Source organism: Myxocyprinus asiaticus, chromosome 22 (assembly GCF_019703515.2).
Source record: "Myxocyprinus asiaticus isolate MX2 ecotype Aquarium Trade chromosome 22, UBuf_Myxa_2, whole genome shotgun sequence".
In the NCBI taxonomy this organism is placed as follows: domain Eukaryota; kingdom Metazoa; phylum Chordata; class Actinopteri; order Cypriniformes; family Catostomidae; genus Myxocyprinus; species Myxocyprinus asiaticus.
Window position 1 is genome coordinate 16,032,686 of NC_059365.1, and position 15,638 is coordinate 16,048,323.

A 15,638-nucleotide genomic window follows, 5' to 3' on the forward strand; every position below is an offset into this window, starting at 1 on the left:
CCCCCATCGAAGAATCGACGAGAGCGATCAGAACTGAAGCCTGACTTTTTTGACCCTTCCTCCATCATGGATGAGTCTGTAAGAAGCACTCATTTCCTGGGTTATGATGCTTTTCAGCGGTAATGTGGACTTGTTCACTCCACCTCTGAGGACATGAAAGAGATCATCAATAGATGGGACTAGGAGGAGTGATTTCTGTTTAGTTGAATTGCCCTTATTGCAAAAAGAGAAAGAAAGAGGGAGAGCATCTCACTATAATAAATACTAATCAGACCGATCTGGACTAATGATTAAATGAAACGTTTGTTTGGTAACACTAAACATTGAACTGATTTTTGAAATTTAAACATTTTGTCTTGTAGGTCCTGGGAGTGCCCATGTTTTAAGATTATAATTGGAGGAGTGTGAAATGAAGAAACATTTTGCGTGAATTCAGATTGATTCTCTAAAGAGAATTAAATTTAATGCAGTGATTGGCATCCAAATCGGCTCGTACCATTGACACTTAATAAACTGAAAGATAAATAAAACGTTATTATAAATCTTTGCAATCATTGTGTGGGCTTTCCCTCATCATGCAAAACAGTGAAGGTAAATACTGAACGCGGTGAAATCTCGGACTGTCCTTAGCCATACACAAGTATAATATATATATATATATATATATATATATATATATATATATATATATATATATATATATATATATATATATATATATATATATAATCACAGTTGAACGTCATCATGTTTGAAGAAACATATGTAAGATCTCTTAGAATTGTGGTATTTCTTGAAACGGGGTGAATGCGTTTTTTCTTTTTTTTTTAACTTAAAGAAAACTTTATGTATAGCCCTTTTGTAATAGTGAGTAATCTGGTGTAAAGTAGTAATTTATAAGCAGGTTTTTGCTCATCATATTGAGTATTGATATATTTTATTCTTATCTAATATGTGAAATGGAGGAAACCCTCCAGGTCTTTATATCTCTTACCGTAAAGATCATGACACAATACGAAGCTTAAATCGAAACACCCTGAGACAGATTTATTACTGCCTTTGGTGCATGAGTAAAGTTTGGAGCAATTTCAGTAACATGTTCAGCGATTGGTATATACTCAGTGGACTTGTTACATTTTTGGCGCCAATAAAACTGTTTTTATGTGCCAACTGCCCTAGTAAATCAGGCGTTTAGACTCCCAGTCACCCTGTGGAGATGCACAGAAAGGAGTATAATTCTTCTTCCGCAGAGTCACAAGGCTTATCCAAAGATTAGATGTGCTCGCTTGTCCCTCTAAAATCTAAGATCAAGCAAAGAAGAGGAAAACTCTCCAGTATGCCATTGTGTTGTCTCTATTTAAAACTAAACTTAGTGTAGTTTGTCTGGTGGAGATTTTCTTCTCCCTGATTAGAGCTTTGTAGGCATCTACATTTAAATAAAGTTTTATATACATATATAAATTGGTGCTGATTTTATAACTGTGCTTTTATTTTTGTTTTTCTTTATTTTTAAAACCCAAATTAGAGTTCAGAGGGTTTGGAAATGTATAAAAACATGTCTAAACATGAATGTGTGTAGCCATGCAGCTAGTAAAGTTTTGAGATAAGTCATATATATATATATATATATATATATGTATAAAAAAAATTAAAAATCTTTTTTTTTTCTTTTTTTTCTTTCTCCAGTCTTAAAAGGTTTTTAGGTTTTCACATTTTTCCTAATTGTAAATTAGTTTGGTTAAAAATCATGGACAATTCTACTTCAGATCTGTTTTTTTTTTTCCAGAATGAAATATTAAAAATGTAACATAATAACATCCTATGAGATCATATATGTTACAGTATTGCTTTCGGCAGCTCTATGAAGCTTGACTAATACATTAACTTGTATTACAGACATGCACATTTTGTCTGGGTTATACTTTTTAATCATTCCATGCCTTGGCCTTAAAACATCCTTGTTTTAAAAAAGGAAAAGAAGGTGGTTGTCAAAACCGAAATCTTCCATGTTTAAACATTTATGTGAGGTACATTTGGATTTCTTTTTCTTCAGAAAATAAACTATATTTCTGAAATGGCATGAGTGTAATTATTTAAAATAGGGTGTGCAGACAGATTCTGAATTTTTTTAAGTAAATGCCCTTGGGCTAAAACTCTTATGTTTCTCACCACTACATTAATAAAACTGCTGAAAAGATTGTGTAAATAAACATGCATTTAAACGTAAAGCGTAATTTTCTAGTGCTTATTTTCTGTTAACATTTAAAACAAAATATCACTTCCCTGTTCAGAGGTATAAACTCATATACATAACCGTTTCCCTGTCCTCTGTTATCCACTGTAATGTTTCTGATTTGTATCTGTCTGGAGACAGTAAGTTTTTGAATAAAAATAAAACAAATCTTTTTGGTGTTTGTGTGATTTTAACTGCAGGAGTGTAATTTGAGATTCATTTCATATAAGTATTTTATTTTACTTAAAGGTGCACTCAGTAACTTTTGTCTTTGTGTCATCTTGGACTGACACCTTGTGGCTTGGATTCAGCATCATTTAAAATCAATTTATCTTGAATATTTTTATCAGGTTTTTGTCTCTTGTGTATCTGAAAAGCCCCTTTTATGTACAAAGACCTAGGGTAAACTTTTATTTATTTATTTTTTTTAAACAAAATTTATATATATATATATATATATATATATTACAAAAGTGATATAATTATAATAATAAAGTGTCAAAGACAATTTAAATGTAGAACATCAAAGTGTCGGCCATCTTTGGAACGTTCAAGGAAGGCTATTTCCAGTCATGCCAGTGCAGCTCCTATCTACTTGAATAGAGAAAGACCAAAATCTCTAAAACGGTTGGTCAAGATTACGATCAAAAAACATATGATAATACTGGAATCATAAATTGGGATTATTTTCATCATATTACGCTAAAAAACGCAATTTCCCCAGTTTGTATAGTTAATGCGCATGCGCGTTCTAAAATTGATTGACGATTAATGTCTGTATCTAAAAGGTGATTGGCTCTTGTAACTGTAATCAGAATCAGCTTTATTGCTAGGTGTGCTTACACATACAAGGAGTTTGTCTTGGTGACAGGAGCTTCCAGTGCACAACAATACAATACAGCAACAAGACAGAGATAAAATATAATAATAATAATAAATTTAATAAAATAAAAATTTAATAGAAAATATAATATAATATTTAAATTATATATGTATGTATGTGTGGGCGGGACTTCCTTTCTACTCCGTTGACCGTTGGGCGCTCAGAGCTCCTTGGCTGAGCGTTCCAATTTTTCCTATTAATTTTAATAGAAGTGGCCCATCTCTGCTAAATAATCTCTAATTACATGCAGTTTGAATTTTAGGTCATGTAGAAGTGAACGCTACGTCACCAGCCGTGACGTACAATAACATCTCGTTATTAGTTGGTGTAAATTTCGGTTTGTCACATTTCTTGCAATTTTATTGGCCAAGACCATTTAATTGTTGGGCGGGGTTACTTTTTCAAAATTTCAGCGGATGTGAAGTTGTTGTTGATACTCGAGTGGATTGTAGTTTTATTCCAGTATTTTAGTACATTTTACAAAAGTTAATTACATTTTAACGGTGGGACTTTCGATTTCTTACCAGCCATGTCTTTCTCAAGAGCACCATTAAAGAGGTTTAACGAGCAAGTTGGTAAGTTTCACGTTTTTAAGATATTTAACGTGTATGACGCTGACTGAATACAAGTGTTATGTTCTTTATACACAGTTTAATAGTTAAATTAATCTTAATATCTTATGTCTTAATGTTTTTATTATATCTGACTTTAAAAAAAACAATTTATCTTGCCAAGTTTTTAATTTCCTATAGTTTTTTTTCTGCCTGGTGTTGTTCTCTTTCTGTTGTGATGGGCCACATTGATCTGAAATGTAAATGACTCCCCAATTAAATCAGTTTATTTTTCAAATACACAATAGTACATGTTTTTACAACTAAAAGATTTAAATGTTATTTCTTGAAGCTCAAAACATAGAAATCGCATCAAAAATTATTTCCAGTGTTAAGACTTGAACAGCAGGAATGTGCATGCCAGCATCAACTACAAGTCAGATCAATAGAAACATCTATCACTGTTCAGATGTCTCATTGATTATGAGCAATCATACTGATGATACGGCTTAATAATTGATTTTATCCCCAGGTTGTGCCCCTCCACCTGGTACCTATGATGTGAAGTCTGGTGAACTGAAGGGAGCTGCATCATTTCATAAAGCAGAGCGCTTCAGAGCAGTTGCCAAAAGTGAGTTTATTTATTTAAAAATTTATTTTTTTTAAATCAGCTAATTTTGTAATATCTGGGTAAAGGATGAAAAGCTTTTTATCTGTCTTTAACCGGTTGCTGTCTTAAGTTGTTTCTCTTTTGAATGCCATTCAGCAGAGGTACCTTCGCAATCACCTTCAGAAGAAGTACCAATGTCTCCAGTACGGAGGACTATGTCTGTTGATGGTTTGGTAAGAGCTGTATGAATATCATTTTGCCCTTTTTAATCTACACTACCAGTCAGAAGTTTGGACACACCTACTCATTTTGTTGACTTTTTCCTCATTTTAGAATAATAGTAAAGTGATTAAAGCTATGAGATTAAACACACATGGAAGCATTGGTATCATGTATCCTATCCAGTCCGACGCATCAATTTCAGTGAAAAGCTAAATTGATTATTTTGAATTTTGGTTTTGTACAAAAAGATTATTGCCTGTGCATAGGATTAATTGCTTTATATTTGCCTACAAAATTAATTTCAAGCACTTTAGATCAAAATGATTTGGAGATCATGAGAAACAAATTTATTCAAGTAAACCTTTGACTGGTAGTGTATGGTTTTATACAGGGCCACCTGGTGCAGAACTTAATTTTTCTTTTCCTCTCACAGGAATTTAGTTCCAAAAAGGATCAAAATGCCTTCACACTAGGGATGAAACATCAGAGACTACTAGAGAAAGAGGTACATAACAGAAAAAGTTCAAGTTCATGTGTTTTGTCTTCATGTGAGTTTTGAAGATATGTCCTCAAGTATATTAACTACCTACAGTTCTATCTTAGTTGACTCTGGTGTCCATGGGTGAAATTGTACAAGTAGAAGGTAGCCTTTCCTCAATGGTCATTTTTGGCCTGAACAATTTCTATATCCATTTCTCTTAACCTTGACTGTTACTGCCAATGCTGTGGCATAGATCCGTTCTTTGGTGCAGCAGAGAGGAGAACAGGACCGTAGGTTGCTCACCCTGGAGGAAGAGCTGAAGAAGCTGGAGTCTAAATTACTTGCAGCTGTCAGAGAGAAGACTGGCCTTGCATCCAATGTGGCTTCTCTTGAGAGGCAGCTGGCAGAGTTGAAGAAAGCTAATGAGTTTCTGAAGACCAAGGTGAGTGGTCTTTTTGTATCTGGAGATTTCACACTCTGTGTTTTGAATAGGCCAATGTTATCGGCGCATAGTGTTTTACAGAATAACGTCTTTGCGCATTGCTGCCTTTCTTTTTTTATAGGTCTCTGCTGATAGCACCAAGAAGAAAATCAATGCTCTTACCATGGAGCTCATTGAGGCCAAAAATAAATTGGATGCCAAAGACAAGGCAAGTCATCTCGATAACTTTAGATATGCAGGAGGTAAATTTAGGTATTTCTTGAGTTTGTAAATGTAATCTGCTCTTGGGTCTTTTTGAACAGGAGCTGAGCTTCCTACAGATCAGCACAGAGGGTAAAGTGAAGGTCTTGGAAACAGATCTGGAGACTGCCGGAACCACATTTAGGGTTCTCCAGGAGAGGAACAAGGATCTTGGTAAGGGTGCCTTGAGGAACTAGAAATGTATAATTAATTTTATAAGTTAGTTTTTTCAGAAAGTCTTACTCTGTAGAATCTGAAAAAAAAAAAAATGTCCAGTGTAGCAATGAGAAATCATTTTGGTGAATCATTTTATCTGGAAGGTTTGTTTCGATGAAGTAGCTCAAAAGACAATTCAGGATTTCATTGGGTCTCTTAAAAGAATGTATGGCATATTAGTGATGTAATGATTTTTATATATATATAATATATATATAGATAGTCAAAGTTCTCTTACGTTTGAGTGGTTTACTTTTTAATTAGTTCGACTGAATCATTAAGAACAACCGACAACCATAAATAGCTCAACTCACTTGTGCCTAACAACATCCCTAAATAGTCCTTTCTTGTCATGACTTGTTTGGGACACGCCCACCCTGTATTTTTTTAATTACTCCATGTTTCTTAGTTGTTCTCAAGTTGGTAATGCAAAGCAGTCGTATTCACTCATAGCCATACGAATATATCTACTATGGTATAACAAAATCGCTACCGGTTGATACATTTCTACAGTTGCAATGTCTGTCGTCATACCGCCCAACTCTAGCAAAAATCTTTAAAAAAAAAAAAAAAATTTTTTTTTTTTTTTTTTTTTTTTTTAATAAGAGGACCTTCATCAAGAGACAAAAATCCAAAATGAGCATCTTGAGGATGAAATGGATAAACTGCATGGTAAGTTTGCATGTTAACATCTGTGTGTGATTTTATGATGCCATTTAGATTGGCTACATCCCACTTTTATCTGTCTTCTACACATTAAGCCATAATCCAGGAGCTGAGAGAGGAGATCAAGGCACTGCAGAGTTACCTGGACTCAGCAAATGAAGAGGTTCAGGTATGGGCTTGGGTCAACAGAATATGACTTTCTCAGGCCATTTGACATTTACTTACTGCTTAAGTTGAATCATGAGTCTTTGAAGAGCTGCTTGTTTGAGATAAGCCTTCTGTCTCACTCGTCAATGTCAAAGGATTTGCGGATTAAGCTGCAGGACAAATCCAACATGGAGCGCTCTGTCGCTGATGCTCAAGAGAACCTCAGGTTAGAACTGTGTACATTTTCATATTGTAGTCTTGGTAGCAGCATCAGTGTTCTTGTTCTCATCTGGCTGTACCTTGTCTGTTCAGTGACATTGAGCAGAAGTTGGAGAAATGTACTGGAGAACTGAATGTCTGTCAGGAGGTGCTAAAGGTAAAGGAAGAGGAGCTCCAGAAAATTCAGCAGGAGCTGCAGGACTCCCAAAATGATCTTGAGGAGAAAGAGAGGGAGATGGAGCAGCATGTGAATGAGTTGCAGTCTTCTAGGATTTCACTGAAAAAGCTGGAAGAGCAGATGCAGCAGGGAGCACAGGATCTTGAGGAGTCTCAAATCTTGGTACGGCAGCAGGAGCAAGAGCTGGCTCGCGTGAAGGAGATCCTGAGGAGAACCGAGGAGGAGCTGGATCAGCGTGTGGCACTCATGGGTGAGCGCTGCTTGGTGCTGGAGGATGAAAGAGGTGAAGGAAAAAAAAATGCTTCAGGTTTTACTTGAGAACTTGATTAAAATGAAGGCAGATGATCATGAGATGCACAAGATTAATCATCTGTCAGATATTGTGGATTCTACTTATTTGATCCCAATTCTTTCGATTGTTTTGTGCAGCCAGGACACAGGAGGAGGGTCTGCGAAGAGTACAAGAGCTCAAGGCAGAGATCAGCTTATTGGAGGAGAGCAGGAAGACTGAGGAGGCGGCACATGAAAAGCTAAAGCAGGATCACTCTTCACTGACCAAACAACTGGAGGAAGAGAAGGTATGTAGAGAGGAGTGTATCAGCTAAAGGTGCCAATTACACCTGGTGTTAAATCAAATCACTTTTTTAAATTGTGTTGTGTTAATATGCATTTCAGATGCATACAGTGATGACTTGTGATTTATTCAAGCAAGTGTTTGAGTTTTTTTTTTTTTTACAGACTATTGGGCATGGGCAGATCCCAACCCAAGATCACATGTGAAAATTAATTTTAATTATACAGTATGCAGTACATTTTTCTCTCTCCATTTATTCTTTACTGTGCAAAGGTATACTATAAAAGGTGTGTTTAAACAGACTTTATTGCATGCCACTTTGGATTTGGTACATTTATCTTCAGAGAAAGAATCATTAGTGAATATACATAATAAACAATACATATCTTGATTTATAACTGCCAGAGTGGGACACTTAAGTATAGAATGCATCTTAATAGACTTATGCAGGATGTACTCTGTAGTCTCTCAATCAGAATGTCAGTGTCACCCTGATCGACTTAATATGGATTAGCCTAATGTCTCTTAAGCTCCTCTGTTGTGTGTTGCTGCAGGCTCACAGCAGCTCCCTGGCCAGCATGCTTGAGCGCCTAAAAGATGAGACTGAATCTGAGAGGAGACAGCTGGGTGAGGAACTGGAGGATGCACTTGAGGAGCTGTCAGAAATGGAGAAGCAGGAGCAGTGCAGCGAGAAGGCCATCCAGAAGCTCACACAGGAAAACCACATACTGGAGCAAGAACTAAAGAAGACCTGCGCTGAGCTAGAGAGGTGAGAACCACTCCTAATTAAGATGGGGGCGATCATGTCTTTGTTGAAAACTGACCGGTATTGCGGTCTCCATCGACAGGAATTGTGATGAGATGCAAGCCTTGGAAGAGGCTCATGTGATGGCAATGAAGAAACTAGAAGAGGATCAACACAACTGTCTCGCCAAGCTAGGGGACATGTCCACTGACCTTGAGAGGTAACCATAATACTTAATTGTCCTTGCATTATGTTAGCATTGTATGTTAACCTGTAATGGCCAAACATATTTAGTAATATGCTAGTGTGGAGTGAAAAAAGTGAACCTGTAGCATGTTGCAGTCAAAATGCATCTTCTGAACAATATAGATCAGGTGGTTCTGTAATAATTGATACAGGCCTGTTGACATCATAACTGAAATACTTTAAATGAATCAACATTGAATCAGTTGGAATCGAATCAAGAGACATCAGTGAAGATACCTAGCCTTACTGTCCATAGTCGTCAAGTAGAACATTACCTAAATTATTATTTTTTTTTTTTAACCACAACTAACCATTAATTTGGTCATCAGGTTTCTCCATTGAATGTTTTTCTTTTAAATTTCAACAGCACTAGACAGTCTCTGGGAAAGCAGAAAGACCAGGCTGAGGCCCAAACCCTACAGCTGGAGGAAGAAGTTAACAAACTCAACCAACAGTTGCAAGAGAACCAGCAGAAACTCCTGAACTACCAGCAAATGCAGGATAAACAGCGAGAGGAGTATGCTAGGTCAGTATCCTGCTTCACATGTCTATACTTGCAAATAACAGAAGTATGCGTCTTCTTTCTCTTTACAAAAAAAAGACTATACTGCTATCCTTCACAAATGTGCGGTTCTCAGATAGCTAAAAAATTTGGTTGAGGATAATTTAAGGGATAATGTATAGTCAGCCAGTTATAGACCTTATTCACAGCAGTCCCACCTTTTTTTTTTTTTTTTTTTTTTTTTTTAAGGGAATGACAACAAGGCTGTGAGTGATAGATGCGCAGTCTCTTCAATGGGTTGTACAGTTGTTTAAAGTGTTTTTGGATTTCAGAGAAATTTCAGTAGACGAAAAAACTCCAGACAACAAGAGTTGTGGAAAATTAGATGTGATCTAGGAGCTTTTTGATGGCTGTATACACAGTGTATGTCATTGAAGAGACGGTAAGTCTACCCCTCACAGCCTCTTTTTCATTCCCGTCAAAAATTAAAGATGCCGCTACTTTGAATAAGGTCTATTATCTCAAATAAACCCAGAAAGGCTGCCCCGGTGTATCACCCTGTACTTACTGGGCATTTTCCTGCTTATTAGATGGCTATGGCTACTTGACAAATAAATAAAAGGACATGAAATATTGATTTTAAATGATTTTATGTGAGATGAAAGTAAATGTGATACGAAAGAATAGAACAACTAGTTTATTGCTCATTATGCAAAGATATTTGACTGCTGATTACTACAATTTAGGGCTGGGTATTGATACACATTCGATTCACAAGCTTTCTATTCGATTTCGATATGGATTCATATGGGTATATTTCAGTTATGTCCCTTTTGCTTGCATATGAAAGAATTATCTCCCAGGTAATGCTGTTTATTATACAGGGAACCTTCTATCTAGGTACATTATGAAAATATACATTTTACTAATTATATTTTATTCATTTTTCATTACCTTGTCACATTTTGACTTTTTAAAAATGAACAAATCTATGTATTCAATCAATAAGATTTCATATAGAATTGTTTGTTACACGTTTATTGTTTAATTGCATAATTTGTACTATTTACAAGTATTTAAATTGATTTGTTGAACACATGCAAAAAATCGGTACTGTCTCTTTAACAAAACGCCAATTCTGTAAAGAGCATGTGTAGATGAGGTCATGTTAACTAGAGAGGACATTTGTGTATTTATATATTAGGTGCAATATCTAGGATGGTAATTGTGTTGTTGTCTGAGATGTGTGTGTTGAATGTATCGTGTTGTGACCAAACACCAAGAAAAATTCCTAATACATGGAAATGTATATGGCGAATAAAATTATTCTGATTAACTAGAGGATTATCTCATCTGTGCCATGCATGACTAGAATTAAATGTTTATTTTTGGTTGTTTTTGATCAACAACTGACTGTAGAGAACAGAAAGGGTATTAAAAGAGATGTTATTCAAAGACAAATGGGTTGCGTGCGTGGATCTCATCATTGGACACACATTACACGGAACAACTCGTTCACTTGGAACAAGATCATTCAAATGAAGATTTTTACCCACCCCTTCTGCAACTGTCTATTCAGAGTCAAGTATTTAAGAGAGCCTTGTAATAATCTAGGTAAATAAACTAGATTTACATATCGTGAATGAAATACCAGTGCCTGCAAGAAGCAGTATGAATGGCGTTAGAATTATTTTTTTTTTTTAATCTTTATCCAGTGATCACAAACAGAAACATGAAAAAGTCAATGAAGTTCTTTCGACAAAAGGAGTGGGAACCATGGCTATAGCACTAGTCAGTGCGATGAGGTATTTATCACAGTGTGTTGTGTGTTACAGGATGCTTTTAGAACTTCAGACTAAACTGGCTCAGAGAGAGGAAGTGTTGAAGCATGCAGCAGAGACACAAAGTAAGGAGCTGAGTCGCCTGCAGGCAGAGGTGGAGCAGGAGAGAAGAGAGAGGGAGCGGGCTCAGACCCAACTGCAGGATGAACAGAAGAGGAGGGAGTCTGTGGATGCCAGCAGGCTGCGGTGCCTTGTGGTGGATCTGGAGGCAGAGGTTTCTGAGCTGCACAGGCAGGTGGGTGAGGAAAGAGCCACTGCTCAATGTCACACTGCAGCATGGCAGCAGGAGAGACAACGGCTACACAGACAGATGGAGGAGGAGAGACAGGACTTCCAAAAACAAATTGTAGAGGCACAGCTGCTGAGGTGAGTCAACTCAACTGTCTCTAGTCCGAGATGGTGTCCTGGTGTGTCCTCATGAAATCTGACATGAAGTGTGCACATCCATATGCATTGTTTTTATTGTATTTAATCAGTATTGTCATCTATGTTTTCACCCACAGCAAATGTAACGCTGAGACTGAGCACTGGAGAAACTTGTATGAAGAGCTCTATGCTAAAGTGAAACCGTTTCAGGTACACAAAATTTTCTTCAAAGAATTTATAATTGTATAACTTTTCCTCTGTTCACTTATATTGTATAGTTTTTTTTTTTTTCACCAAGTAAGAATGGTCATAATTTAGGACTCTCTCTGACCCTTAAAAATAAAGGCACCGCAGGGAAAACAGTCTGTTTAATTCTATGTAAATGCCCTCTTTGCATGTGAAATGGGTAAGAGCACTGCATATTTGCTGTTACATCCAATATATTTTGTGTTTTACAATCCTTCAGTTGCAGTCCCTTTGCAAAGCCTGCTTTACATTTGTGGTGGGTTCACAAAACAATCCACACTGAGATGAGCCACACAGACTATTAATGTCAGATTGAAATGCTAAGAGAAATTATTAAAAAATAAATTTCAGGTGCTACAAAAGGTCTACTTCTGCCAACCTTTTTATGTTTTCTCAAGTAGCAGATAGACGGGGGCTGAAAAGTACATATATGCTTGAAGCACAGGTGTTTCCCTCATTTGTCTTTTTTTTTTTTTTTTTTTTTTTTTTTTTTGGTCCTCAGGAACAGCTGGACAGCTTTGCAGCAGAGAGGAACGCCTTGCTGAATGAAAAAGGTGCCACGCAGGCTGAGCTGAACAAGTTAGCTGATGCTTACGCCAATCTGATGGGCCATCAAAACCAGCGACAGAAGATCAGGCACATGGTCAAACTCAAAGAGGAGAACTTGGAGCTCAAACAAGTAAGGCTTATGTATGCGTGTATGAGTCTGCACTGTAGTGTAACTTAAAGGGATATTTAACCCAAAAATTACAATTCTCATTATTTACTCACCCTCATGCCATCCCAGATGTGTAGGGATGGTAATCGTAAGGAATTTAACGATTCTGGTTCCGATTCCTCTTAACGATTCCAGTTCCTTAACTGTTCCAGTAACGATTCCACTCATTCTTTTATTACCTTTTTTAAAATAATTATTTAGAAATGAGAAATGCAATTCTTTTTGTATTTACTACCCTCTGCTATCTGTTTCCAAATGATGAGATCATTTCAGATATCTACAGAGCAGATATAACAAATCAGAAATAAATGTAATACAGTTCTTGTAAAAGGTGTGTTTGCAGACTTTGAGATATATTTCCAATACAATAATAGATCCTAACTATATTTTAAATAAATCTAAACCAACAAAAAATGTGATGGCATATTACATTAATTCATTTGTTCTTTCATAAAATAAAATTTCACTTATTACAACAAAACTTGTGTATCTTTAATTATACATTGTCATATGAACAACCAGTCAGTAACTGCACTGCTTGATTTAATAGAGACACAGGTCATCATTAAATAAACAGTAACAGTTCCAGAGACAGTTTAAACTTGTGTTTTGTAGCCTAATTTTGTACTTCAAGTTTGTGAGATTTCAACAGTTCTTATTTAATTTTGAGTTGGACATTTATAATTTGCACATCAGTATAAGATTACTTGTATATTGGACTATAAATGGAAGCGCTGTATGTTTCATGCTGTAGATTCAAAAGAACTGGCTCATTAGAATGATTCTTTCGGGAACTGAACTGTTCCTGAAGTGACACATGATTTGGGCTGTAGATTAAAAAGAATCAGCTCCTTTGAATAATTCTTTCGGGAATCGAACTATACAGGAAGCGCATATGTTTCATGCTGTAGATTCAAAAGAGCTGGCTCGAGATCGGGAATCAAACACACTGGTAGGGCTGTGTGTTTTTACTCTGTAGAGTCAGTAGAGGGCAGCGCTGCTGCAGAAATGCACTGCTGGAAACACTGTCAGTGTATTTCAGGACGGTGTTACAGCCGCATTGACGGAAAATTGCATGCAGGAGAACCGTTAATGGAAACGAAAGTCACAATGATCATACAATTTTGGTATTTTCTAAAGAATGGAACCGGTTCTGAACAAGATGTCCAACGAGTTCAGTTCCCAACCCTACAGATGTGTATGAATTTCTTTCTTCTGCAGAACACAAACGAAGATATTTAAAAGAATGTCATCTCTATAGACGTATTCAATGCAAGTGAATTGTGGCCAGAACTTTGAAAGTCCAAAAAGCATACAGTATTAAGGCGGTATAAAAGTAATCCAGTGGTTAAATCCATGTCTTCTGAAGTGATATGATAGGTGTCGGTTAAGTCCTTTTTTTTTTTTTACTATAAATCTTCACTTTCGCATTCTTTTGTTATTGGCAATTTGCATTTTACATGCATATCGCCAGATACTGGGCAGGGAGGAGAATTTATGGTAAACGGGACTTAAATATTGATTTGTTTCTCACCCACACCTACCACATCGCCTCTGAAGACATGAATTAAACCACTGGAAGACATGAATTAAACCACTGGAAGACATGAATTAAACCACTGGAGTCATGGTGTGGCACAAGAGTGAGTAAATGAATGAATTTTCATTTTTGAGTGAACTATCTCTATAATGTTGTCCTTATTCATCATTTAGACTTTAGAGTTTTCAGTAGGGATGGACACAAGTGCCCGTGTGGTGACAGCAATTATTGATCAAGAAAGTACAATCATTGTGTGACCTTTGAACAACTGATGGAATGGAACAGCATGCAGTGGTATTGAGACTCCATGGCTCCCCACCTAACCCCAATCCCAAATGTCCAAAATCCACATGCCTAGTTTTCAGTTTGTTGTTCTTTCTGCATAGCTGACCATGTCCATGTTTGTACATGTGTTTCTGCAGGAGATGTCTAAGCTCAGAACACAAGTTGGGAAACAGAAGCAAGAGCTGGATCGGCTCAAGTCGTGCCAGGCGCCTCATAGATTCGACCCCAGCAAGGCTTTTAAACATGAGCACAAAGAAAACCAGCAGCCAACCTCAGCTCTTACACAGGGTGAGTTAATTGAGCACAGCATCAATGGACTAACACCATGTCCTAACAATTTCAGCAACAAACATTTGTCTGTCCACGGTGAACATGAAACTGCTGTGTGTCATGACAATCACAGTCAAATTAGAACATACTTGATGTTTAATATAAAGTTATGGGAAGTGACACTTTGGACCAATGAGATTTCACGGTGGGCGGAGCAAGCCAGTGCAACGCCCCAGAACTAGAAACCAAGCAATCAACACCATGTCCTGTCGCTCATTGCTTTTTGTGGTCAAAAATTCTAATTAACATGAAAGATACTGTGCGATATTATTGCGCGTCGCTTTATCACACAGCATCTGGTTAGGACACGGTTTAACTTATTAACTGATGACAGAATGTCAGATCTGTATAATGTTTTGTGTGTTTTCTCTATAAATGACATGTAATGTAAATTGACATCTTATAATGGTGCTTTTGTTTTGTTTTCAAGGCAACAAGAAACTGCATTAAACTTTTTTGGAGTGACCCTGGAAGATTTTAAGTTTAACCTGAACACTGTGACGGGATAGTCCAGCACATAAATGTCTTGACTGTGTCCCTCAGAATGTAGATCTTATTTATGTATGTTTTATTTTGGTGTTTGCTGATGTAATACAGAGACAATTAGGCTAAAGCGTTGACAACTCCCTTTCTTACCACTGATGTAATGTGACAATTGATGGAAATATGCTTCACTTGAGGTTTTCAGTAATCTAGTTTTGTTCAGCACTGGGTATGTTAATGAAGTTCAGAGTTGGTTCACTTTTTATTAGGGAAAAAAAAAATGTATACAATGTTTAAGGAACTATTCAGTTGGATTTATTCATCTTAGTCTGGAAGTCTATTTGTCGTGTATTGGCAGCATATTTTTTTTTTTTTTTTTTTTTTTTTTAAATTGTTAGTTTTAGTTCTTTGTTTGCTTTTTCTGTCAGTAGGGACCACAATGTACTACAAACCCCTCAATATTTGAAACTGTTTGCCTTTTTATCAATTATAAAAAGGTAGAAAGTTGATTGCTTTTTTTTTTTTTTTTTTTTTAATAAAAGACTATGGCCTTTTGAACCAGTTTGTTTCTAATTTTTGTCATTTTAATTGTATACCACTAAGGACAGTTCATTTTTAGCATTGTTATCCATTTCTTATCAGTTTGAGAGGCGAAAACCAATACTTTTCCAGCA

General features: G+C 36.4%; 2 protein-coding genes across 4 annotated transcripts in view; both read left to right on the forward strand.

Moving 5' to 3' along the window:
* The window catches only part of LOC127413460 (cohesin subunit SA-2-like), a 39,282-nt gene extending 37,651 nt beyond the window's left edge, over nt 1–1,631 (forward strand). Inside the window, 1 exon segment of the mRNA XM_051650632.1 lies at nt 1–1,631. Coding sequence (XP_051506592.1) covers nt 1–123 — 123 coding nt within the window. The 3' untranslated portion in view covers nt 124–1,631.
* Nucleotides 1,632–3,534: 1,903 nt separating this feature from the next.
* Nucleotides 3,535–15,491, forward strand: LOC127413358 (hyaluronan mediated motility receptor-like). 3 transcript variants are annotated; one of them, XM_051650446.1, is made up of 20 exons: nt 3,535–3,691; nt 4,200–4,298; nt 4,434–4,510; nt 4,933–5,004; nt 5,234–5,422; nt 5,544–5,630; nt 5,725–5,836; nt 6,485–6,550; nt 6,640–6,713; nt 6,847–6,917; nt 7,004–7,371; nt 7,518–7,666; nt 8,217–8,431; nt 8,511–8,627; nt 9,021–9,179; nt 10,991–11,362; nt 11,500–11,572; nt 12,111–12,287; nt 14,289–14,439; nt 14,912–15,491. In XM_051650446.1, the coding sequence occupies exons 1-20, from the start codon at nt 3,646–3,648 to the stop codon at nt 14,929–14,931; spliced, it is 2,694 nt and encodes an 897-aa protein (XP_051506406.1). In that variant the 5' UTR covers nt 3,535–3,645; the 3' UTR covers nt 14,932–15,491. The 3 variants fall into 3 exon arrangements, with proteins under 3 accessions (XP_051506406.1, XP_051506408.1, XP_051506409.1); XM_051650448.1 differs by having other exon boundaries at nt 4,437–4,510; XM_051650449.1 differs by lacking the exon at nt 6,485–6,550.
* Nucleotides 15,492–15,638: the final 147 nt, after the last annotated feature.

What these genes read in the sequence shown, in the direction of transcription:
- LOC127413358 (XM_051650446.1), top strand. Translation starts at nt 3,646, where the DNA reads ATGTCTTTCTCAAGAGCACCATTAAAGAGGTTTAACGAGCAAGTTG. An exon ending in GGAGAGGAACAAGGATCTTG is followed by an intron (nt 5,837 to 6,484) that starts GTAAGGGTGCCT and finishes TTTTTTAATAAG; the next exon opens with AGGACCTTCATCAAGAGACA. An exon ending in GGTGCTGGAGGATGAAAGAG is followed by an intron (nt 7,372 to 7,517) that starts GTGAAGGAAAAA and finishes TGTTTTGTGCAG; the next exon opens with CCAGGACACAGGAGGAGGGT.